This window comes from Ictidomys tridecemlineatus, chromosome 2, assembly GCF_052094955.1.
Source record: "Ictidomys tridecemlineatus isolate mIctTri1 chromosome 2, mIctTri1.hap1, whole genome shotgun sequence".
In the NCBI taxonomy this organism is placed as follows: Eukaryota; Metazoa; Chordata; class Mammalia; order Rodentia; family Sciuridae; genus Ictidomys; species Ictidomys tridecemlineatus.
This window is the reverse complement of record NC_135478.1, coordinates 46,517,139-46,541,194: the sequence shown is the minus strand read 5'-3', so window position 1 is coordinate 46,541,194 and position 24,056 is coordinate 46,517,139. Positions and strand designations below refer to the sequence as shown.

At 42.3% G+C, this 24,056-nt stretch overlaps 1 protein-coding gene across 5 annotated transcripts in view; it reads left to right on the top strand.

The window, feature by feature from the left end:
* Cacna2d3 (calcium voltage-gated channel auxiliary subunit alpha2delta 3) overlaps window positions 1–24,056 on the top strand; it is an 873,532-nt gene that overhangs the window by 373,202 nt on the left and 476,274 nt on the right. For all 5 annotated transcript variants that reach the window (XM_078038406.1, XM_078038403.1, XM_078038405.1 and 2 more), the window contains exons 6-8: window positions 18,020–18,151; window positions 23,155–23,215; window positions 23,303–23,453. In XM_078038406.1, coding sequence (XP_077894532.1) covers window positions 18,020–18,151; window positions 23,155–23,215; window positions 23,303–23,453 — 344 coding nt within the window. The remainder of the gene's footprint in view (window positions 1–18,019; window positions 18,152–23,154; window positions 23,216–23,302; window positions 23,454–24,056) is intronic.

Genomic DNA, 24,056 nt, shown 5'->3' with positions numbered 1-24,056 from the left:
TCCAAGTGTGATTTCACACCTGCAGTCCTAGTGACTTGGGACACTAATGAAGAAGGATTATAAGGTTGATGCCAGCCTCTACAACTTAGTGAGAGCCTGTCTCAAAAAAAAACTAAAAAGGGCTGGAGATGTAGCTCAGTAGTAAAGGGCTCCTGGGTTCAATTCTCACTGACGAAAACAAAAGGTGGGGGTTACATTAATGTACACCCTTCAGTTAAATTTAATTAAATTTGTTACTATTCATAAGTGTCTTAGAATAGCCCCTGGTGCATTGTGAGTGGGCTATATGTGTTCATGTTCCCCTACCTTCTAATACTGTTGCCTTGGGCCAATTCCATAAGCCCTCTGTGGCCTCAGCTTCTTCATTTGTAATTCTGCATAGTAGGACCTATGCGTTGGAGGATTAAGGGGACCATAGCATGAGCAGTGCTCAGCTGAGTGAATGACAGGGTCTGCTTGGGTGGCCAGAGTTAGTACTTCTAGGGAGACGTGCTTTTGAAATAGAGCCAATTTTCTGTTCTCCTGTGTTATTTCTTATTCAGATAAAGCCTAGTGAATTGCTTATGGCGTCTCTTCTATGACCTTCCATACTGCTTACATTCTTTTTTAATATTTTTAAGTTGTAGAAGGACACAATACCTTTATTTATTTTTATGTGGTGCTGAAGATCGAACCCAGTGCCTCCCAAGTGCAAGGTGCACACTCTACCTCTGAGCCACAACCCCAGCCCCCAAACTGCTTACATTTTAATATTGCATTTAAAAATTTTTTTTTACTTGTTGATGGAACTTTATTATTTATTTATTTATTGGTGCTGGGTATTGAACCCAGAGCCTTGTGCATGCAAGACAAGTGCTCTACCAACTGAGCTATATCCCCAGTCTGCAATATTGTGTTTTGAGGGTACACTTGTGTGGTGTGCCGTTGGGGTGTCTATGCAATACATACCCTTATTTCCATCTGAAGACCTGTACCTCTTTGTCTTCCTGTGTTTTTCCCCTCCTTCACCAAGGTCTCTGCAATTCATGTTACCCTCTTCATGGCCACATTTGACAATGTTTACATGGGTTAAGAGCGTATGTGTGTGTGAGTGTGTGTGTGTGTGTGTGTGTGTGTGTGTGTGTGTGTGTGTGTGTATGTGTTGACCATCTCTTTTCCAAGCTTTATATTTTCAAAATTGGTAAACTCAAGGCTGGGACAGGCAGCTTATATATTATGTGCATGAAAGGCTTCTCTGGTCAAGTAAGGAAATTTGTAAAGAAATGCATTAAACTATTAGACTGGTAAAGTATGTCAAAGAACATGCTCAGAGTTGAAGCAGTCCAACCAGTAGCTGGCATCTTAGAACTGGTTTTGCAAACCTGCAGACAGCAGACTCTGCTGTTGCAATGGAGGAGAAGAGCCACCACCCAATTTACTCAGAAGGGGAGAAAAAGGTAAGCCTGAGAAGCCTGCAGAGGGAAATACTCACCAACTCAATCTGCGGTTGCCTGGGGAAGGGCAAGCTGCTGTTTCTCCCTGGGAGAATTTCTGCAAAGAACAAATCCTACCAAGCGAACCTCATCTCCTCCTCTAATCAAGTGTCGGCTGGGCTATTGAACATGATGATTGTCCCAATTGTCCTTTTCACTTGGCCTGTGAGGCAGAGCTAGAGTCTTGGCAGTTCTTGGAAATAATGACCTCTTACAAAAACATCACATTCAGAAAGCAACCTCAAACCTCTGATGCCTCCCTGGGCAAAAGCATTTCTTCCCTGGTCAACAGACTGATTTCTTGCAAATATTCATCTACAATAAAAACAAGGGGCGAACTGGAAAGCTGCTACTGAGTACTTTTTTTTTTTAATAATAGAAATACCAACTACAAAACTAAATATGATTTGTCATTACCCTCCCCAAAATACCATGAGTGTTCTGAATTTGATGCTTTTTTTCAGATTAAAATGATCATTTCTTACCTGCTTATGCTGCATTAAATTAATGCAAGAAATTGTCTAATAAGACTTATAACCTAGCTTTTGTCCAATAATATACAGTTTAAAAATCATTGAATTGGGAGGGCATTTTAGTGGGTTGAATAATGTTCCCCACAAAATTACACATGTGCTCAGAACCTTAGGCCGTGACTATCTTCATGTGCTTTATTTAGCTTCTATAATAAATATACCATAGTCTGGGTGGCTTAAAAATCAGAAATTTATTTCTCACAGTTTCAGAGGCTGAAAAGCCCAAGATCGGGGACCAGCATAATTGGGTCCTGGTGAGGGTGCACTTTGTGGTTTACAGATGACTGTCTTTTTGCTCTTGTCTGCACATGGCAGAGATCACAGAAGTAAGCTCTCATTTCTCTCTTTTTTCTTGGTACCAGGGATTGAATTGAGGGGTGCTTGACCATTGAGCTACATCCCCAGCCCTTTTTAAGCTATCCAGTTGTGGTTGCTTGTTATGACAATCCTAGGAAACAAATGGGACTTTATGTAAAATGACTAGTCAGAGTTCTTCTCAGGAGACTTGACCTGAGATTTGAGGAAGGAGTGGAGAGCTAAAAAGAAAGACTGAGGAAGCTGTCCTGAATCAGAGCAGTCTAAGGACACAGGACAACTAATGTCACATCTGATTCTGCATTGGATCCATGCCCAGACCAAAGGAATGGATGTGGCCACTGATGAAATTTAGATAAGGTTTGAAGGCCAGGCAAGGCTATTATATCAGTGTTAGTGTTGTGGTTTTGCCGATTGATTATTGGACTGTGGGTAGAGAAGAGGTGAACATTTAGGAAAGTTCATTGAAGGGTATATGGGACTTTAAAAAAATAATTTTTGCAAATTTTTTGAAGTCTGAAATTGTTTTATAATGCAAATTTAAAATAATGATACTATTTATTTATAGGAGAAAGATGGTGGAGAAAGAGGTGGATTTTTTTTTGGTAAGATTTTTCTGGTATGATTTTTACTGATCCCATATGCTAATTAACTATGTCTTATCCATAATTCAATTTTAAGAGATAAGATCTCTCTATATACCTGGTAAATGCAGGTTTGAATTGGACATATTGCAAATGACCAGATAGCTCATGTGACCTTCTTTGAAGTCACAGACTTTTGTCTCTGTTCACCAGTTCTTTTCTTCCGTATACCTGTAAGTTATAATTATTTATTTATGTAAAGACAGATTCCTTTAAATATTCTGAGTACTAAAAAAAATGAAAGCAACCCCTTTATTTCCTTCCTCCTTGAAGTGGCATGCCACACTGCTAGGATAGGTCTGAGAGATACATAGGTTATTTGGAAAATTTGATACGTGGAACAAAAAGAAGGAGCTTAGGTTGTAAATGAGATTATTGCCCACAGAATTATCCACGTTCATCCAAACACCACTGTCTTTCCACAGATGGAGGTGTTTACACCAGGATATTAACAGTGGTTCTCAATTAGATTAGGGTGACTTTAATTTCCTTTCTGATCTTTTGATTTTTAAAAAATACATAGAGAGGATATTTTTGTTAATCAAATAAGGTGTTTTTAATATGAAAAATAAAACTATCTTTAGAGGTGATTTCTACTCCCTGCTCCCTGTTCCCCCACAAAGAGCTCCACGTTTAGTTTAAGATTAAAAAAAGACAAACCCAAGTGGAAACTTACTGCAGAATTCATTTAACAATCCACCCTCCCTCAACTTCGGGACCAAGGTTTGGCCTCTGTTGCTGTTCTTGGAGGTGGCCAGTGGGAGAGCACAGCCTATATTTTGGTGGTCTAGTCAGTCTGAAGTAGCCAACGAGGAATAGTCTCTGGTTTAAGATGTCAAGTTGTTTTTTTTCCCCCCTTAATACTGTCTGCATTTTGTTTATCAAAAGGTCTTTCTTGTGTTTCTCTTTGGCACAATTAAATAGATTTTAGAATTTGCAGTTGTGGGTCCTTAATATATTCATCTTGAGATGCCTTTGTGCATCTGTTATGTATTTCCATATTGTTTTTCCTAATAGTTTTGGAGAGATTTTAAACATTTTTTTCCCCTTGCTTTAAAGACAATGTCTGGAGAAAGTTAAGGACTTAGAAAGTTATTAATTTTTTGTACCCCCTCATCGTGCCGAAGTCAGTTGCTTTCAAGACAAAAACTCCCCCCACTCCTTAGTTTTTTCTTTTCTTCTCTTTTCTTTTTCTTCTTAAATAACATTTGAGTTATCCTAGAGGGTTGGGTCAACCCTCTGGTATGATTTTTACTGATCCCATATGCTAATTAACTATGTCTTATCCATAATTCAATTTTAAGAGATAAGATCTCTCTATATATACCTGGTAAATGCAGACTGTGTTTTAGAGAACTAATATTGAACAACTTAAATTAGATTAAATATCTACTTTAAGTGACATTTGCTTTTAAAATAGTTTTACCTTTTATGATGGGCTATTGTTTTGATACAGGATTTTGTTTAATCTTTTCATCTTTTGCTATTTTTTTTTCTCCCTCTTTCCTCTTTTCTGATTTCATAGTGACCAAGCAAAGCTTTTTAATTTTGGCCTTTAACCTTCAATTTGGTATCACGGATAGCTCTTACTGTAGGACAACTTTGGAGTAACATTGCTTTCAGTTCTTACCTAAGTTTATTATACTTTTATTTTGTGTGTATGTGTGTTCAGCTCATGGTCAACCACTGAACTACACCCTCAGCCCCAAATTCCTTATATTCTAATCATATAAATACTACTTAAATAGCAACAACTTTATTTAAATTTATATATCCTTTATTTCACATTCAAAAAAAAACTATGCTGTTTATCGATAAACAAATGGACCAAGGGCAAATTCAAGGAAGATTAAATTAAAATGGCTTCATAAACAGCATGTCTTATTTCTAGTTAGCCTCTATAAAAAAAAATTGCTTATCAAATGTGTTAGGGCTCCAAAATGTGACCAGAGGTTTCATTTACCCTGTGCTTCTAGCAGTTTGAAATATGTTCCAAACTAATGAAATTGATTAAGCAGGTCAACATCATGATTTAAAAGTTTAGCATCTGTTTTGCTAAGAGACCTTCCTGAATCATTTTTTTCTATCCATATAAAAATAATAAAGTTTGGACTACTCCATATTTTGAGAAACTGTTTCCAAGACCTTGAATTACAAGCATGTTCTTGTTTAAACCATGCTGGTCACATGTGCAAGGGGTTCTGTCCTTGAAGATTTTTGGAGCACCACTTCCATTTCTGAAGGCCTGTTTTTGTCATACATCATTTTTGTAGCAGCTGGCTTCTGCCTGTCTTCGTGCAGTTACTATTAAATATGGATGGTCCCATTAGTTTAATTTTCACAGCAATAACATAGTTGTCGTCGTCTTCTTTTTCTTCTTCTTCTCCTTCTCCTTCTTCATAGCGGGAATTGAACCCAGGGGCGCTTAACTGCTGAATCACATCACCAGCTCTCTTTCTTAAAAAAAAAAAAAATATTTTATTTATTGACAGGATCTTGCTGAGTTGCTTAGGGCCTCACTAGGTTGCTGAGGCTGGCTTTGAACTTGTGATCCTCCTAAGTCAGTCTCCCAAGTTGCTGAGATTATAGGTGTGCACCACTGCACCTGGCAATATTCTTCTTATTCATTGTTATTTGTAGCAGGTAATCTGCTGGATTTGCAGCATGATTTCCCACAGAGCCTTTCTTTCTCTCTTCAATTTCCTTGTATCCCCAAAGGTCTGTGTTTTCACATTGAACTTCCCTTCCTGGTGATTGATGAAGTTCCTTCTATTTGCTACACAATTTTGAAAGGCTTAACCAATTACTTGTATACTAATATGGTAAGGAAATGCTCACTTGGGAAATAATATTCCAAATTTCAATTCTTTAACTGAATTAGTGGCATGCTGAAGTCTTAGGTCACTTGAATTATGTGGCCTCTGAGATGACTCTTTGGGTGTTTGTGGCCATACTAGACACCTGGAGATGTTTATGGTTTGATGTCAGTGTCTTTTCTTCCTTCGAGTGGCATCCTGAATTGTTTTCAGGAACTCATCTTTCATGGCGGCTGGGCCTGGTTCAGATTAGCCTACTGTAGCTCCTTTCTGTGCCAACTACTCCAGGGTTGGGCGTACACTAGTGAAAGTCAATGAAAAGTGAGGAGCAATCTGAAGATCTCTCACATTCTGCCCCTGAGGAATGATGGGATGCTGGTGAGTCCTCTAGCAATTCTATTGTCCTATGAGGAGAAAGGCTGGAGATGCCAGGTCACAGGCTCTAGGGTGTATGAAAGGAAAGGCCTGAGGATGGAGCTAGCCCTGAAGATACAAAATGGAAAGAAAGATAGAAACCAGGCCTTTTGTGGGCAGTCTCTAGATTATCCCACCCCTTCAAGCATTCCTGTCCCTCATCTGTTTATTTCTATGGGCTAATAGTTTTTAAGGGTATTACGGGTTTTCTAGATTGGAAAGAGTCCCAGCTTGAAGCAATTGGGAGTGCATCGATGTAATCACAGGAAAACGTCTCTAAGAAACCTTGGCTTAAGCAACTTAGTGGATTAATTAGTGAACTCCATTTCTTACCTCATCAACAAAATACCTTGGGTGGTATTTAGAGTGTACTGAATGCCCACAGCTAGAAAACAATCCCCAGTAGCCAAAAGGCCATGGTCCTACCTATGAAGATTAGCCAGCCAAGTGTCAAGAAGAAGGTGTTTAATGTGTTATTATAAAAGTATTTCCTTACTCTAATTCTGTTTGGTTAGCCAGCCAATTGTATCTAAGAATCTCTCTCTCTCTCTCTCTCTCTCTCTCTCTCTCTCTCTCACACACACACACACACACACACACACACACACTCACACACATACACACAGAGTCAATTATTTCCATTCTCTATGTGAAAGCAGTGGATTATGCAAACTGGGTGCCCATCCATCTTGGTTAGTCCGGGATAGACCTGATTTATACTAGTTTATTTTCATATACCAATAAAAAGACCCTCTTTTCCTCCCAGTGATCCAGTGTGGATGATAAATTTATGATCATCCTAGTTACAAAAATCGCTTCACAGAATTAAACTTACTTTTTTTTTTTTGACTTTTCACAGGCCATTTATATGTTAAGAGGAGGGGACCTTCGAGCACCTGTCCCTGCTACTTAGGAATTAGTGTACATGTGCTCCAGAAGGTCCATAAACAGAATTGTTGGGACTCATTTAATTTGGCTCGACTACTACTGTTCCACAAGCCAAAGAAATAGCTGATACAAAGAATTTTTAGGGTGAATAAGGTCCAGTGGAAAAACGGCTGGAGTCTCTTTATAAATGGTTCCTGGCCAACATCGCTGGAAGCTGGCATTGCTCCTAGCGCACATCATGGTCTTTGGAAGCAGTTTACACTTGCGGTGGTACAGTTCAGGGGGTTTACAGCCTGTAGATCCTCACATGAAACTGGGCACCAGAAGCAAATACTTGTAATGTTCTAGCCACGCGAACCCAGATCCTGGCGCCAAGTCCATCAAAACCACCTCTGCCCAAAATTGGCTTTCGCCCCGGAGCTGTGTGTGTGTGTGTGTGTGTGTGTGTGTGTGTGTGTGTGTGTGTGTTGGGGCGGGGGTGTGGGGGGTCTTTCCTGAGATTTTTCTCACTAAAAGATGTTGTCTACTTCTTGGAACATCTTTCCAAAGTATCCCAGGACTACTTCTTATGCCTGTTGTGTGACCACATCTACATTTTCATGTTCCTGGGGCTTGGTATCTAGCAGTTTGTCAGTTTCAGAGCAGGAAGACATAAAGATGTCTTTACATTTTTATTTTTAAAAGACTATTGTGTATATATATATATATATGGACTATTGTGTATATATATATATATATATTTATTATTTGCCATCCCACATCATTGTTCTGGATACTGTTAAGGTTTGGAGTAGAGTTACTAAGGACACCGTGGGAGGAGCTGATGACACTGGAGTTGCATTTCCCCAGCCCCAGGTGTTCCTTGGCCAGAGTCATGACTTCATCCATTGCTGCCCCCAACACCTGTATGGTTACTGCCAGCTTTTCCGGTTTTTTAGGCTAGTACCACTGTGACAGCTGTTAAAAGGATGCGTAATCAAAACTGCAATGATACCTCAATAAAAGTGTTAAAACAAACAAATGCATTCCTTTCCCCTGCCCCCAGGTCCCCCACCCTGACCTCTCTTAAAAAGCCAGACTCAAAGTTACACGTTCCTTCTCCATTATAAATCTTCTACGGGGAGCAGGAGAGTCAGGCCTTTGGGTGTTGACAACAAGCAGCAAACTTAAACTTGGCCCCGTTTCCTTTTGTAAATGTCCATAATCCGCTTATCTCCCTGCCTGGGCTTTCTGGGCCTGAGGGGGCTCAAGCTGCAGTGGTGACAGGAAGTTCTACTGCCTGGTTCCCTAGGTAGCCCTGTGTTCCATGCATTCCCCCCCCACACACACACACACTAGCCAGCCTTTGTCCAGCCTGCAACTCTATATCTTTGCACCAGCCATATCCCTGACAGCTTCTTAATTGCTACATGCATTTGTACAGTTCCCTGGCAATTATATTTTAGACCCTGTCAGGGTACCTGCTAGCCTCGGGGCTGTGTTTATATTAAATATCAATAAAAGGCTGATAACATCAGCCTGAATGGCAGGCTCACGAAATCATATTTTACTGGGAGCCAGGCCTGTCTGGAAGATGGAAGGAAGGTCTGAATTTCTTTTTCTCTTCCAAAAGGTTAAATAAAATGAGAGGAGACTTTCTGAGTGAATATCAGAAATGGGTTCTTACTAAATGATGACAGCTATATACTCTCTAACTGGATGTTGTCCAGAACATCAATTCTTTCTGCGGTTGTTTCTTTTGTACCCTCCCTCCACTGCCCTTGGGATGTAGGACAGGGCTTCACATACTACAGATATTTTTTAAGCCCTTGTTGACTGAATGGGTAAAAGTTTATTTGGCTTCACGTTGGGGAGAAAGGATAGGACAGAGGTCAAGGGTTAAATGGCTTGAAGCCCCACCCTATCCTCCATCCCTGTCTCCCACATAGTCCTCCATTGAAGGGAACATGAAAGTAGAGCCCAGGCTGTGTGGCAATGCCCTTCCCAGAATTTTCCTCATTCTTTCTTTTTTTGCTTATTTGTTCTTTCTATATATACATGACAGTATAATTTGACACATTATACATACAGAAAAATAGTTAACTTATTCTAATTAGGATCCCATTCTTGTGGTCATAGATGATGTAGAGTTTCACTGGTTGTGCATTCATATATGAACATAGGAAAGTTATGTCCAATTCTTTTATCATCTTTCCTATTCCCACTCTCCCTCCCTTCCCATCATTCCCCTTTGTCTAATCCAATGAACTTCTTCTAATCTTCCCTCCCTTGTTATGGCTTAGTATCCACATAGCAGAGAATGAGATATACTTTTGGTTTTTTGGCACTGGCTTATTTCACTAAGTATTATATTCTCCAGTTCCATCCACCTAGTGGCATGCTTAGAAATGATACAGGTCTTCCCAGGATCTGTGAGCACATGGAGGCTGCAGGTTAGGGCAGCCCATGTCCTGTGAGCACATAGCGGCACTCACCCAGAAAGGCTCCATGAGGGGTTCCCATGCCCCAGTGTGGGTGGTCTAGGCTTCCTTATCGTTCCCATTCTTTCATGATGCTTATGATTAACTTAGGCCAATTGGAGAAGCCCTAGGAGAGTGGCTTGCTCTGCATTCCTAGGACTGTACTCACAGAGAAATCAGTTTTAGTCTGAAAAATCTCTGACAGTCCAGCTGTTTGGGAACAAAGTCACCCTGGCCACAGTCAATAGAATTTCCCATTTGTTTGTGATCTAGGGAGTATGCCAGCTCCCTGGGCCTTTTCCCACAGTGTAGCTCCTCTGCAGTATGGTGATGTAAGCCTTCCCACTCCTGGGCACTTCCTGCTTGGATCCTGGGATGAGGCAGAAGAGCTCTTCAACTGCTGGAACATCATTTGTTCAATGAGCATGTCCTCTCTGGACTGGCTTCTCTGATTCTGCAGCCCCAGTGCAGGAGCCTCTAAGCATTCCCCTGCCCACCCCCACCCCCCACATACCTGTTCAAGCTTGCTTATTGCTGAATGGCAAAGGTGTGTACCTACCTTCACTCCAAACACTCCAGGAAGCCTCCACTGCTTTGAGATGTGACCAGACTTCAGGTTGGAATCTTCAAAGCCCCCTTGTCTCCCCTCCCCACTTCCTACTACCCAGTCTCCCAAATTCTAGGCACTTAAACTTGCTTTGGCTCTGCCAGGAACACTCTGCATACTCACCCCTCACCATCAAGTACCTGTTCATTCTGCAAATTCCAACTCTCCCACTAGACTGTGTCTCTGCGCTTTAAAGATTATGTCTGGTTTTGCCCACCACTTTATCCCCCAATCCTAGCACCTGTTGGCACGCAGTAGGCATTCAAGTGTTTGTTCAATCCATGAACTTAGCAGTTTGTAAAAGGAACTACCTCTGCCAACTTCTACTTTGGGTAATGGAATGTACTGGGGCAATGGACTTCAAACCTTGGAAGTTCCTCATGTGTAAAACGGGGCTAGGAAGGGTAGTTTGTTAATGCCTGGGAAGGGTCATCCATAGTGTATGGCACATAGTGAGTGGTCTATGAATGCCCCTTCTCTGCTGCCAGCATCCTCATCGTCACCAACATCACCATCATTTTGATTTCTATCCTGCAATCTTTCTTAATATCTCTGATAAAGTCTTGTGAATGGCTTATGCCCAGAGAAGACGGGGAGGGAATATAAGCTTCTCCACAAAATGGAAAATATGTTAAGAGAGGAAAAAACAGAAATCTAATCATTGAAATGAATTCTCCTTGAGGAAGTATCCTTGAAGTGCAGCACAGGCAGGCAGCAGGCACAGAGAATCTGGAGACTTCTCTGGGATTGGCCAAGCGATTTGCTTCTCACCTCCATCCAAACTGGCTCCTCGTTGGGCCACAAGCCTCTTCCTGTCCCTCTGACCCCAGGACTGCCAGAAATTAGCTCCATTTTTTTTTTTTTTTTTTTGTGTGTGTGTGTGAAAAGCAACCTGCATTTAATATTGAGCGAATTTCTAGTTTCAAGGGAGGGTAAATGTTTGGCAAATAAACCTATTTTATAATTCATCACACATTAAGTTGTGTTCTCCAATAGATAGAAGTGCTTGATGATTAGCATCGAAACTCTCCATTATTTAATCTGTGATCTATTTAGAATGAATGGAGGAGATGTCATTTACTTGCTGAAATGGGAGACAGGAAGACTCTCCAGCTGTTCTCAATCTCGTCCAGCACGTGGCTCTGAAGAGAGCCTGAGTGTGGACTCCACAGGGCCCCGCCCTTTTTGGCTTCCTGAGCCCCTGTGTGATTTCACATCTGGGAGGTTCGCAGCCTTGGAGACCTTCAGGGAAGCCTGAGCTCCTCCCTCCAGCCCTGATCAAGGCAGGAAATACCTTCTTCCTTGCACTTCCACACTTTAAACAACCCGTGCGTGGAGTTCTGAGCTCAGGCCTTTCCCTTCCAACAATGGTTTTTGGGGAACGGTAATTTGTAATTCTATATGGGCTTATAATTGTTCGTATCCACTCACATCCCCAAGAAATGGACACAAATTCTGTGGAAGAAAATGGAAAGTTTAGATTAATTCAGTCCCACTCATTCACTGGAGAATAAATGATATTGAAACAACAACAACAACAAAAAAAAATTGAGTGTGTCAGATGACTTTGAGGCCTGGAGAGGAAACTCAAGTCCTAAGACAGCCATAAGGAGTCTGATGACTTGTTCCAGGAAGGGGAAGTCGCTGTGCTTGCTACAGATCGCACAAAAGAAATTAGATTTTGGAACCATGAATAAAGGTATGATGGGCCTTGGCGCCAGTAGAGTACAGGTCCGGTCCGTCAGAAAAACACATGCTTGGCAGGGAACTGCTGATCTGCTAAAGTCTGTACCGGGGTCTGCCTACCCCTCCAGCCTCATCGGGTACCTCCCTCTCCCCCTCACTAGCCCCAGCAACCCCTGCTTCCTTGGTAGTCACTGAGACATTGTTTCTTGGTAGCTCAGGGATTTTGAACTTGCTGCTTCTTCTCCTGTGAAGCTTTTGCTGGCTTAGGTGATTGGGGGCCTCCCAGAGGTGGGACACTCCCTGACCACCCAAATTAAGAAACTCCCTTCCCCCTTACACCATAACTTTCTGATCAATCCCCTTTTACTTTTTGGTCCTGGGAATTGAACTCAGGGGCACTCGACCACTGAGCCACATCCCCAGCCCTATTTTGCATTTTATTTAGAGACAGGGTCTCGCTGAGTTGCTTAGTGCTTCACTTTTGGTGAGGCTGGCTTTGAACTCGAGATCCTCCTGCCTCAGCCTCCCCAGCCACTGGGATTACGTCGTGGGTCAACACAGCTGGATTTTCCTTTTTTTAAAATCACACTATTTCTATTGGGAATTCTCATTCAATCATCCCTGGTGACTCTTCCTCAGACTGAAATGCCTGGCTCCTTGTCTGGTTCACTGTTGAATGCCCGATAGAGTAGGTGCTCGATAAATAAATACCTATTGAATGAACAAATGAATGAGAGTCATCAGAGTGTCTTGCACTGCTAATTTAAGGAAGGGAGAAAGAGACCTTGTGAAAGTCTTACCTGGATAGTCTAAGGACAGCCGAACTCCCCTGGGTGGGGAATTGTGAACTCACTGCAGTACAGACACTACTGATGTATCTGAGTGATGTCTGGTGTTCTCCCCCAGCCTTTGGGGGAAGGACTGCTCTCATCTCTCTTCCACAGATGAAGAGGCCATGGCTTTGGGACGTTAAGTCACAAATCCAAGACTAACAAGCACCAAGTGAGATCTCTACCCGGGACCCTACACCAAAGCCCGAGTTCTAGACTTCCACTGGGCCACCCAGCAACACTCCATGCAGACAATAGGGGTGAACCCTGGGAGCTTTTCTTGGACCTTATTTATTTATTTTTCTCATGGTCAGAGTAAGTAACAGCCAATATTCATGAATCCTTTTTGTGATTCCCAATTGGTGTGCTAAGTGCTTTATGTCCGTTATTTGGCTGGGAGGCCGACCTTCTGAGGCAGGATTCAGGAGGATGGAACTCATGACTGAAAGATGGTGTTAACTGGGGCCATCATTCAAAGATGTGGAGCTAAAGTGACAAGGTGGGCAAGAGTGTGTAGCCACCTGTCACACAGGAGACCACGTAGCAGAATGCAAATCTGAGGGTAAAGCTTGGGAGAGAGCAGTTATTTGAATGGAAATGAAAGGATGGGGATGACAAAAGCTATTTGTCCTTGGATTATGTGATATGTTACAAAGAGAGCGCAGGCATGTACAAGATGCTCTTTGGATACAAATTGTGAATTTATCACCATAGTGGAGTGGGACCCTTATTCTCTAAACATCTGCTAGTGGTCTGTTTTAGTAAAAGCTGAATTACCTGATAAATTCTTGACTGGTATTGGGATAATGGCTCAGAAGATAGAGGGAACAGGACCATTGCTATTCCTGGACTTCTTAGGAACCAACATGGATACGCAGTTAACGTGGATTACACAGGAACAGTGGGGAAATGACCATGTTGTCTGGGAGTTGATTTTATTGACCACAGGCTGGGATTGACACACTAGATATTGAGAAAAATAATTTTAATTCATTATAGTGCAATACAGGCAGATCTCTATGATGGAATGTATTCACATGCATATTCTCTATGACAGACTATGCAGATTCTTATCTGAATTCTTCCCATAAAGAAGAAAAGCGTGAAGACTTTTAAAGCTCCTTCATGAGGGAAAAGTCCTGTACTTATCAAACTTTAAAAGAATATGTGCAAGGGCTCAGGATATACCTCAGTTGATAGAGTGCTTGCCTTCTAAGTCCAAGGTCCTGGGTTCAATCCCCAGCATCACCAAAACAAAACAAAAGAATATGTACAAACCATGAAATATGAGTATACTATATCAGAATAATTAAGACAGTATGTATACTGGGTTGACTACTGGCCCCAAGAAAATATGTAGGAACCTTAATCGCCAGTACCTGAAAATGTGACCTTATTTGGAAATAGGGTCTTTAAGGACCTTAGACAAGGTCATCTTGCATCTAGGGTGGACCCTAAATCTAACTACTGTTGTTCTTAGGAGAGGAAAATAGAGGGAGATCTGGTGCAGAGAAACATAGAAAGGAAGGTCATGTGAAGATGGAGGCAGAGATTGAAGTCAGGAGTCTCCAAGCCATGAAATGACAAGGGTTGCCAGAAAGCACCCGAAGGTAGGGGAGAGGCATGGAATGATCTTTCCCTCAGAGCCTCCAGAAAGAATCAGCCCTGCTGACACCTGAATACGGAATTTTGGCCTCCAAAACTGCGAGAGCATCAATTTCTGTTGCTTAGACCACCCAGTTTGTGGTAATTTGTCATAGCACTCATAGGAGGCAAATATAGTACATGAAGACTGTAAAAAGATCAGAGGTGGAGATGGAAGCCCAAACTAACCTAAATGAAACAAAGGAAGCTTTTTTTTCCTTATTTTTATTTGTTCTTTTTTAGATAGACATAACAGTAGAGTGTATTTTGACATATTATACATACATGGAGTATAACTTATTCTAATTAGAATAACCCATTATATTATAACCCATTCTGTGGTTAGACGTGATGTCGAATTTTACTGGTGGTGTATTCGAATATGCACATAGGAAAGTTATGCCCGATTTATCCTACTGTCTTTCCTATTCCCATTCCCCATCCCTTCTCTTCATTTCACTTTGTCTAGTCCAATGAACTTCTATTCTTCCCTCCCCCACCTCCTATTGTGTATTAGCGTCTGCATATCAGAGAGAACATTCAGCCTTTGGTTTTGGGGAATTGGCTTATTTCACTTAGCATGATAGTCTCCAGTTCCATCCATTTACATGCAATTGCCATTATTTCATTCTCCTATAAGGCTGAGTAATATTCCATTGTGTATATTTACAACATTTTCTTTATCCATTCATCTCTTGAAGGGCACCTAGGTTGGTTTCATAGCTTAGCTCTTGTGATTTGAGCTGCTATAAATATTGATGCAGCCATTGAGTCATTTTAATATGCTGTTTTGAAGTCCATTGGTTATATATCAAGAAGTGGGATAATCCCGTTAAATGGTGGTTCCATTTCAAGTTTTCTGAGGAATCGCCATACTACTTCTTGGAGTGGTTGTGTCAATTTTCAGTCAAAAGGAGCTTTGAAACAATTTTTGAAAGAAAGCACAAACAAGAAAAGACTTGCTGCTTGGCAGGATGCTGTCATTTTTTCAGGTGATTGTGCGGGATCACTACTGTAGAGGAAGCAGCCAGCTGTTGTGATGGTTCAGCCTCAACATAGTGTTGCCTCCTCCTATTTGGATGGTGTAAGGGGCTTGAGTCCTGGGTGAGTAGGGAGATAGGAAGTGTGGATTCACCTTTTGCATATTTTGACTTCTGGCGTCTGTCGATAATGTTGGGAAACCATTTTTAATTAAACATCTTTTTTTTTTTTCTTTTACTTAGATGAATGCCCATGTAATTTTCCTATCTTTTTCTGTCTCTTAAATGACAATAACAGTAGGCTGCCATTCAAGATTTTTCCCTTCCATTAAATGTGCTTGCTAAGCAAGCTTGTGAAATCAATATGCTGTGATTATTTTACAAGTCAGGTGAAGTGTTATTTCAAATATTTGATCCAATGGGTGTGAGGAACACAGCCCCCATGCTAAGTAGATTGTATCTTTTAGTGATTAGCTTCTCTCTGTTCACCATGACCTTGGAAAACTGAAAACCTCCTTTTCTTGAAGAAGCTTAATTTCAGATTTGGAGTCCAGGTAAAGTGGGTGAAAATGTCCTCAGACCACACAGTTCCTTTTGCGTTTCTGAAGGAGTTCACAGTTCCACAGGATAAATCTTAGGATTTTAGGATCCCCTAGAAGGATGAGCAGCTTTATTTATTTATTTATTTTGCTCCCAAAGGAATCAGAATTGTCTAACTGGACCAATCCCAGTAACCACACTGAATAAAAAAGAATAGTCTAATTGAAAACCCCTGGATTCTTTAGCATGTTGAGGCAGTAACCTAGTAAAATGGAATTTTCGCCTCTCATCATGGAAGGTTTTTATATGAGGCCAACATAATAAGGCCTCAAAGGAGGCCAAGAACCCTGGATTTTTCATCGTCATTATTGTATTTGCATCTTTGTGGATTTATTTAAGTGGCTTTGCAGGTAGGAGTGAGTCACAATAATTACTGTCAAACTTGGACAAGAACAATCAAGGGTTCCATTTTCCAGGATCGGGAGGATAAGGTCTTTCTCAAAATTACTCTGCGGTACAAGGTTGAATTGGTCATTTTCACTCTCCGGGACTATGATGTGGTTGATTATAGTTGACAAGAGTTAGAGCATTTACCCTTGAGATGGAAGTCAGAATCCCAATGGCCTAAGTAATCTAAAAAAAAAAAAAAAAAAATAAGGCAGGATGTCAGACAAGACCCATGTCCAGCACCTGGGTCAGGTGCCATTTGGTGGGCATCAGGAGGTGACATCAGGAGGGCCGCCATCTGTCGGTGGGGAGGACAAGTGTGTAGCGAGGCATGGAGGGAGCAGTAGTTTTCTTGTCTGCACACCTGCTTTTATGGGCATTTCTAGTGTTGTTTTTTTCTCTTTTGATTGACAATGCAACTTGAGGGTTGGAGTGACGGAATCTGTCCTCGTGCTCCCTGTGTGTGTAGTACTGAGGGGTCTGAATACCAGGCCAATGGAATGCCTCCTTCACTGGCTCTGTAGATGCCTTTTGCTGGTAACTCTTTCCTATTGAATTTGTTGAACTTTCCATGTAGATCTGTAGAGAGAGTCTTTTTATCCTTATTTTGCACGTAAGAGAAGCACCCTCAGAGACTTTGCCTCTCGCTCTCTGGTTGGGTGCTCTGAGGACAGGTGTTCTGTTATAAGTGACAGGAAAGGAAGTGAGTAGGGTGCCCCCACTGCAGGAAGGTTCAGTGAGGGTCTCTGCCTTCTCTTCCGGATGATTAATATGCTCACCCTGCTGTCATTTTCACCCCTGTCATCTTGGGACTTGACACTTTTCTGCCCTCTTAGAACAGAATATGGCTAAATGTGGCATCAGTTTGAAGCAGGATCTTCAGAGGTAAAAATAAACCAATAAAAGGTGGATGGTCATGGAGCATCCTCAGCAATCACCTTGCTTCTGCCAGAATGCCAGAAATATTGATTCTCTCTCTCTTTTTGTCTTTATTATTATTTTTTAAAATCCATGAACAAAAGGTAAAGTGTTATCTCTAAGCTGCCAAGGGTGAGGAAAAGAGGTTTGCTAATGGCATCAGAATGCAGACGAGAAAATGATTGTCTGGTTTCTGGAGACCTGACCTTTCTTTGTGCATCCCTCCATCCCGCCCTCCATCCAGCCATACACATTTTGGGATTTCTGCCATGTGCTGGTCCAAAAGTACAGAAGATGATCGTTAGAGATGGTCTCTGCCTGGGTGGAGCGTACTCTCCACTGAATAAGAGTGGAGAGGTTCAGTTACATCATTCCAATTCACTTATTTATAGAGAGCAAACTTCCACATTAGAAGCGGAGAGAATGAGGACAGGGCTGTGTTGGCTGAGGTTGTTACCGTGAGAGAAAACACATTTTTTCCTGTTTTTAATGCTAAAGGTTCTGGGTGAAAAGCAAGAAAGATTGCTAAGAAGGTTTCTTTTTGTATTTTTAAGACCAATGGTTCATATGAAATTGGAAGTTGGAAATAAAGGGACATACATTTCCAGCAAGCAGCTAAGAGTAGATCCTCCTGGGTGGTTCAGAGCTCACTCAGGAGGAGAAACCTGAGAGTTCGGGATCCCCAGGACCTAAGTCTCTTAGGGGACTAGACTTTCTTTGCAGCCACCTGCAAGGTGAGCCTGTGAGCCGCTGCCACGAGACCTGGGATGCCAGGATTTACCCTCACTGTGGTTGCTAACAATCCTCTCCTCTGTTCTCTTTTCAGATCCTGCCATTGTCAATGGGGTTTACTGGTCGGAGTCCCTAAACAAGGTGTTTGTCGATAACTTTGACCGTGACCCATCTCTCATATGGCAGTACTTTGGAAGTGCAAAGGGCTTTTTTAGACAGTATCCCGGTGAGTATTGCTGTGTTGATAATTATGATTTCTGATGAATGATCCTGTAATACTTTATTTTTTTTTTCCAATCTGGGTTAAAATTTCTCTCCCTCCCCTTAAAGAAAATGAAAGAGTTAAGTTCTGTTATCAGGGTTTGGGATAGGAATGATAAGGTGACATCAGTGGGTGTAGGTGGCTTTAGCATCTTTCTGAACAGAGTAATTCATAGAATTGCCACCAGGGGTGTGGGGGGGTGTGACTCAGTGGTACAGCCCTGGCCTGGTAGGCATGCAGCCTTGGGTTTCATCCCTAGTATGGCAACAAAACAAAACAGACAAAACTTCAAGTCACAGAGATGGGGGGAGGGGGGTAAAATGTACCATGTTTAATCATCCTGGGCAAGTGTTTGGGGCCATTGTGATGGTAATTGTTATTAAGGGAAAGAGCAAGTCATTCCTGGGCAGAATTGAATTCTGAGTAAAAGGTGTCAGAGATTGAACTTGAACTTGGCTTTCCCCACCCCAGAGCTGGTTCCCTTGGAAGAAGAGGTTGAAATGGTCAAAGCATCACAGATGGCTGCAACCTCTCCCAGAAGGCCCCCCAATGACACCCCCGAGCAGTGCGTGTGTGAGCATTTGTCCCTCATGCCTGTGTAACAGGTGTTCCTTCCGGGGGTTCTCCCAGGCTTCTGCTTTGCAATAGGATTTTTAATTCTGGCTTGGTTTGAATTTTAATTAAAACGGAAAGTTTTAATTTTGCTTACAAGTTGTGAAAGCAGGACTCGGGGCTGCAATTGTGCCAACATCACAGCTGTAGAAATTAACAAGCTCAACCTAAAAGAAGGAAAGAAAGAAAGAAAAAAAAAAAAGAAATAGAAAAAAAACACCCTGCATAATCTTGGAGCAATTAAGTGGAGTCTTTTTATGTTTTCATTAAGTAAGACTAGGCACCTGATGGCTTCCCACTCTGTGGCACAGAGATGATCAGCCTTCGCCGCCAGGAGCTGTTTGCCCTACACACAGCATCTGTGCCCCAAGACTTGCCTGCCAGGGTGTCTGCTTTGCCAGATTAGTCGACATTTCCTTAGAGCTGTGTTCAGCAGGGAATACACACTTCCTCCTGGAACGTGTGGAAATTTAAGCAATAAGCATCCTATTAAAGATAACATTATAATAAACAGTGGACTATTAAAGTTTCAGTGTTGGCAAATTGCAATCTGCCTTGATGCACTCAACAGAGAGCAAATTTGATGCAAATCTTGTGAGACTGGTGCATGAAGGGGAGGCTGGTCTGCCCAGCAAGCCAATGGACACATAGCCATCTGACCCTGTGGCATTTGGCTGAGGGGGAAACAGATCGTAGCAACTACAAATCATCTGTTCCCTCCACCAGCAAAAAGTCTTTAAAGAGTCGTCGGGAAGACAATGGAAAACAAAAGGATTCCTTTGTTTATGTAACTTGGTTTATGTTATGGGGGAGATTAATTTATGTATAAGGATGTTATCAGTTAGAGCAGATGAGTCAAAAATGTTCGTAGTTTTTTTTATGAACTTTTTGGCAAGAGTTTGACTTTGCATCTTTACTGTATTAATAGGCCCAGGGCACAGTCTTCCAAAGGTATTGTGTTGCCATGATAAATGTCAGATGGTTAGTCAACTCTGTGCTTCATTCTAAACACAGAGCACACCTCCACAACATAACATGTTAGAAAGAGTGACCATGAACATGTTTTGCTATGACTTCTTCCTTCCTCCCTTCATTTCTTTCTTTCTTTTTTCTTTTTGGTACCAGAGATGGAACCCAGGGGCACTTAAACACTGACCCACATCCATATCTCTTTTTATTTAGAGATAGGGTCTCACTAAATTGCTTAGGACTTTACCAAGTTGCTGAGGCTGGTCTTGAACTTGCGATCCTCCTGCTTCAGCCTCCCAAGTAACTGGGATTACTGGCAGGCACCAACACATACATCAAGGATTTTTTTTTTTTTAATCAGGATGCTTCTTTTCATTTTTAGAGTAGTATAATAGTATGAATTGGTGGTGGGTCCCCATGTCTTTAAGCAGAATGAATCTCAGGTCTAGTTCCTAGGCCTCTGTCCTTGGTAAGCCAAATAAAGATAAATACACTTATCATGGATTCTGGTTGCAAGTGAAAGAAACCCAGGGCCAGTTAGAAAAACATGTATTGGCTCATAGGACTTGAAATTCAGTGCTGTTTTGGAGCACTGCTGCATTTCACTAGGGATGGGGAGGGAACACTGGCTGTAGACTTGCAGGATTTCTCAAAGAGTGTCCCAGGAGAAGACAAAGCACATGTTCCAATAGTTTGGACTTAAGTCCAAGGATTTGCGCGGTATGGGTGACATGCCCACCACTGAAGCCATGGGACTGGATAGTGGATAGGTTGAGCCATCTAAAACCATGGAGATTCGTCAGGACGACTGTGGCCTTGTCTAGAGTGGATCCTCAAAGAAGGGGTCATTTTGGCCACCATCGGGAGATAAGAGAGATGAATAGATCATCACGGTGCAGTGTGTTTCATACTAAGATGCAGAAATAAAAGGCACTAGAGGAGTACTGAGAGGAGTACCAATCCCAGCTTCTGGGGTAGGAGGCAAAAGAGTTCTGGCATCTGAATCGAAGGATTGGCTTAGAATTTGACGGAGGGCAGGGATTCACATGTAGGCTTCCACAAGTCCATATGGACATATGATAACTCTTATGCTGTCTCAAAGAAATTTATGTTATGGTGGAAATGTTCTTTGTTGATGCTGCCACCAATGTCATTCTTTCATGGAGATTCAGAATGCATTTGAGTGATGATAGAAGGTCCTCAGTTGACTGCCCCATGAAGCGGAAACCAGTTTTGCTTTTATCCACTGAACTCATGCAGAACTTCTCATGGAACACAACTAATGGAAGTGCTGATGTCAGGAAGAGAATGATGGCATTGGAGTGGGGGGGACAGGTCTTGTCCTATCTGGACACATTAGGAAAACTGGAAGATTTCAGCTCAAACATCGGGTTTGGGTAGGGTGACCCAATGGGACTCAGCCAGCCCTGATTTGAGGTCATGGCATGATGTTAATTGTTATAGTGAGGGTAGCTATGCCTGGAACTGCCTGAAGGTACTGTCTTCACTTACACTTCATGCATACCTGATGTCCTGATGGCAAGAGGCCTGGGTCTTGTGCTCTTTCTGCTGCACATCTCTCCTCTGGCATGGACTTTCTCTAAGCACAGCCATGCCAGTATTCCCTCTTTCCCTGGAACAGGTCATGTTTTTCTCAGCCTCAGGATCTATACACACCTGATGCTTCCCTTCTGGGGTGTTCCTCTCTATGGCGTTTTCACCCACCATTTTTGCTTAAGAAGTCCCACCTATACGTGGTGGTTGAATAGTGTCCCTCAACATTCAGGTCAACCTGGAGCCTCCAAAGGTGACCTTTCTTGGAAATGGAGTCTTAGAAATGGAAATTAGTTAAATCAAGATAAGATCAACATTTGATTAGGTTGGTCCTGAATCCAATATCATTGGTGTCTTTGTAAGAAGAGGAGAGGACCTCAACTCAGAGGGGAGATGACCATTTAAAGATGGAGGCAGACTCCATCTCAAGTCAAGGGCACTGAGAATTGTTGGGATCCCACAGGAAACTAGGAAAGAGGCAAGGAAAGAGTTTTCCTTAGAGCCTTTAATGGAGGCATAACCCCATGGACAACCTGATTTGGGATATTTCACCTCAAGAACTGTGAGAAATACTTTTCTGTCAAGAAGCATACACCCAACAAGCGCAGTGGCATTTGCCTATATTCCTAGTGGCTTGGGAAGCTGAAGCAGGATGATCCCAAGTTCAAAGCCAGCCTCAGCAACTTAGCAAGGCCCTACAAACTTATCGAGACCCTGTCTCTAGCTATTTTAAAAAGGGGCCGGGGGTGTGGTTCAGTGGTTAAGCATCCCTGGGTTCATTTTCTGGTATCCAAAACAAAACAAAAACAAGCAAACAAAAAACAAGAGGTGCACACAACCCAGTCCATCGTCTGTTATTATGGCAGCATAGTAGCTCACCATCATTCTATCATGGCTCCAGGATGCCTCCTCCCATCAGGAATTAGACTCACCTTTTAAACACTAACATAGCATCCAGCACTTCTTGTTCATGACCCCTCCAGTGCTTGTGTCTGTTTCCTGCTAGATGTGAGGCCCCCCGAAGGCAGGCAGGAGCCAGGTCCATCTTTCTCTGTCACTTCTGTGTGCCCACTGTCCAGCAGAGTGTTCGCTAAAGCAAATGCCTTCTTTTTAAATGAACTTCTATTTTGAAAAAAAACATAAGTTGCAAATAAAGAATGCTGTCACCCTTGGATACATCCTGAGCTAGTTGCAAACCACAAGACGAAGGATGTTGGATCTGGTTTTACTCATGGAGAAAATTCCTTAGGCTTCAGGACCTGAAATTCAAACTCTATGATGTGGCATAATTAGAGCCATTTTATTTCATTTCAGTGTGGAAAGTCAGGCCAACATTCTTGATTTTGAAAACAGGAATAAGGAGGGGAACAGACCTGTGTATATTCTAAGATAGAAACATTGTATCGTATGATTTCTACCCCCATGCTATAGACGTTACCTCACCTGTGTCCAGGGATGGGGACCAGACTTGCCTAGAAATCTATGAATGATGCCACAGCTCCAACATCTTGCTAGACAGTGAGAAATGACCTTGACTACTATTATCAAGGTCACATCTGGAGTCACATCCTCTCTTGATGGACAGCATGGCAGGAAAGATGTCTCCACTCTCCAGCAGGTTTCTGTAGCAACTGAACTTGGATTGTGTCTCTATAAGGTCTCAGGCAAAGGGGGGGGCCCTCCCAAAGTTGATTGTGTGGCATAGGATGAAGCCTAGTGTTGGTCTTTGCCTGTGGTTTTTTTCACCCTGTCCATTCACACAGTAAAGCCAGAGCAGCCTCTAAATACAAAGAATAAATCTGAAGTTTCTGATGACCCCATTTTTCTTCTAGGGATTAAATGGGAACCAGATGAGAATGGCGTCATTGCCTTTGACTGCAGGAACCGAAAATGGTAGGCAATGGTCAATCTCTTATTGTTTTAGAGGAACACTTGAAGAGAAGTCAGGATTTATTGGTCCTTAATTGTTCCCTGCCCTAGGTACATCCAGGCGGCAACTTCTCCAAAAGACGTGGTCATCTTGGTTGATGTCAGTGGCAGCATGAAAGGACTCCGTCTCACAATTGCGAAGCAAACGGTTTCATCCATCTTGGATACCCTGGGGGATGATGACTTCTTCAACATCATTGCTGTGAGTTGTTGTTGTTGTTGTTTTTTGTTTTTTGGGGTTTGTTTTGGTATGTGGATTGAATCCAGGGGCACTTAACAACTGAGCCACATCCCAGACCTTTTGTATATTTCATTTAGAGACGGGTCTCACTAAGTTGCTTAGGGCCTCGCTAAGTTGCTGAGGCTGGCTTTGAACCAGTGATCCTCCTGCCTCAGCCTCCCATGTCCCTGGGATTTTAGGCATGTACCACTGCACCTAGCTGTTTTATATTTTCTTTGCAGTTGGGGTTCACCTGCTTTTTGTGTGTGTGTGTGTGTGTGTGTGTGTGTTTGTGTGTGTGTGTGTGTGTGTGTTGCTGGGCATTGAACCCAGGACCTTGTGCATGTGAGGCAAGCACTGTACCAACTGAGCTATATCCCCAGCCCTCACCTGCTCTTTTGTCAGCAAGAAAGTGACCTCATTATCCCTGTTGTATATAAAATGCCTCAGAGTTTAGAAAATGAGGGCTGGTTAGTCCCCTGTGCACTGGCTGAATCATGGACAGAGTGGTTTTCAGAGACAGGGAATGAAGTTGAGCACGTCCCCTGTTCCAGCCCTGTATTCAGCTCAGATCGGGTGCTCCTG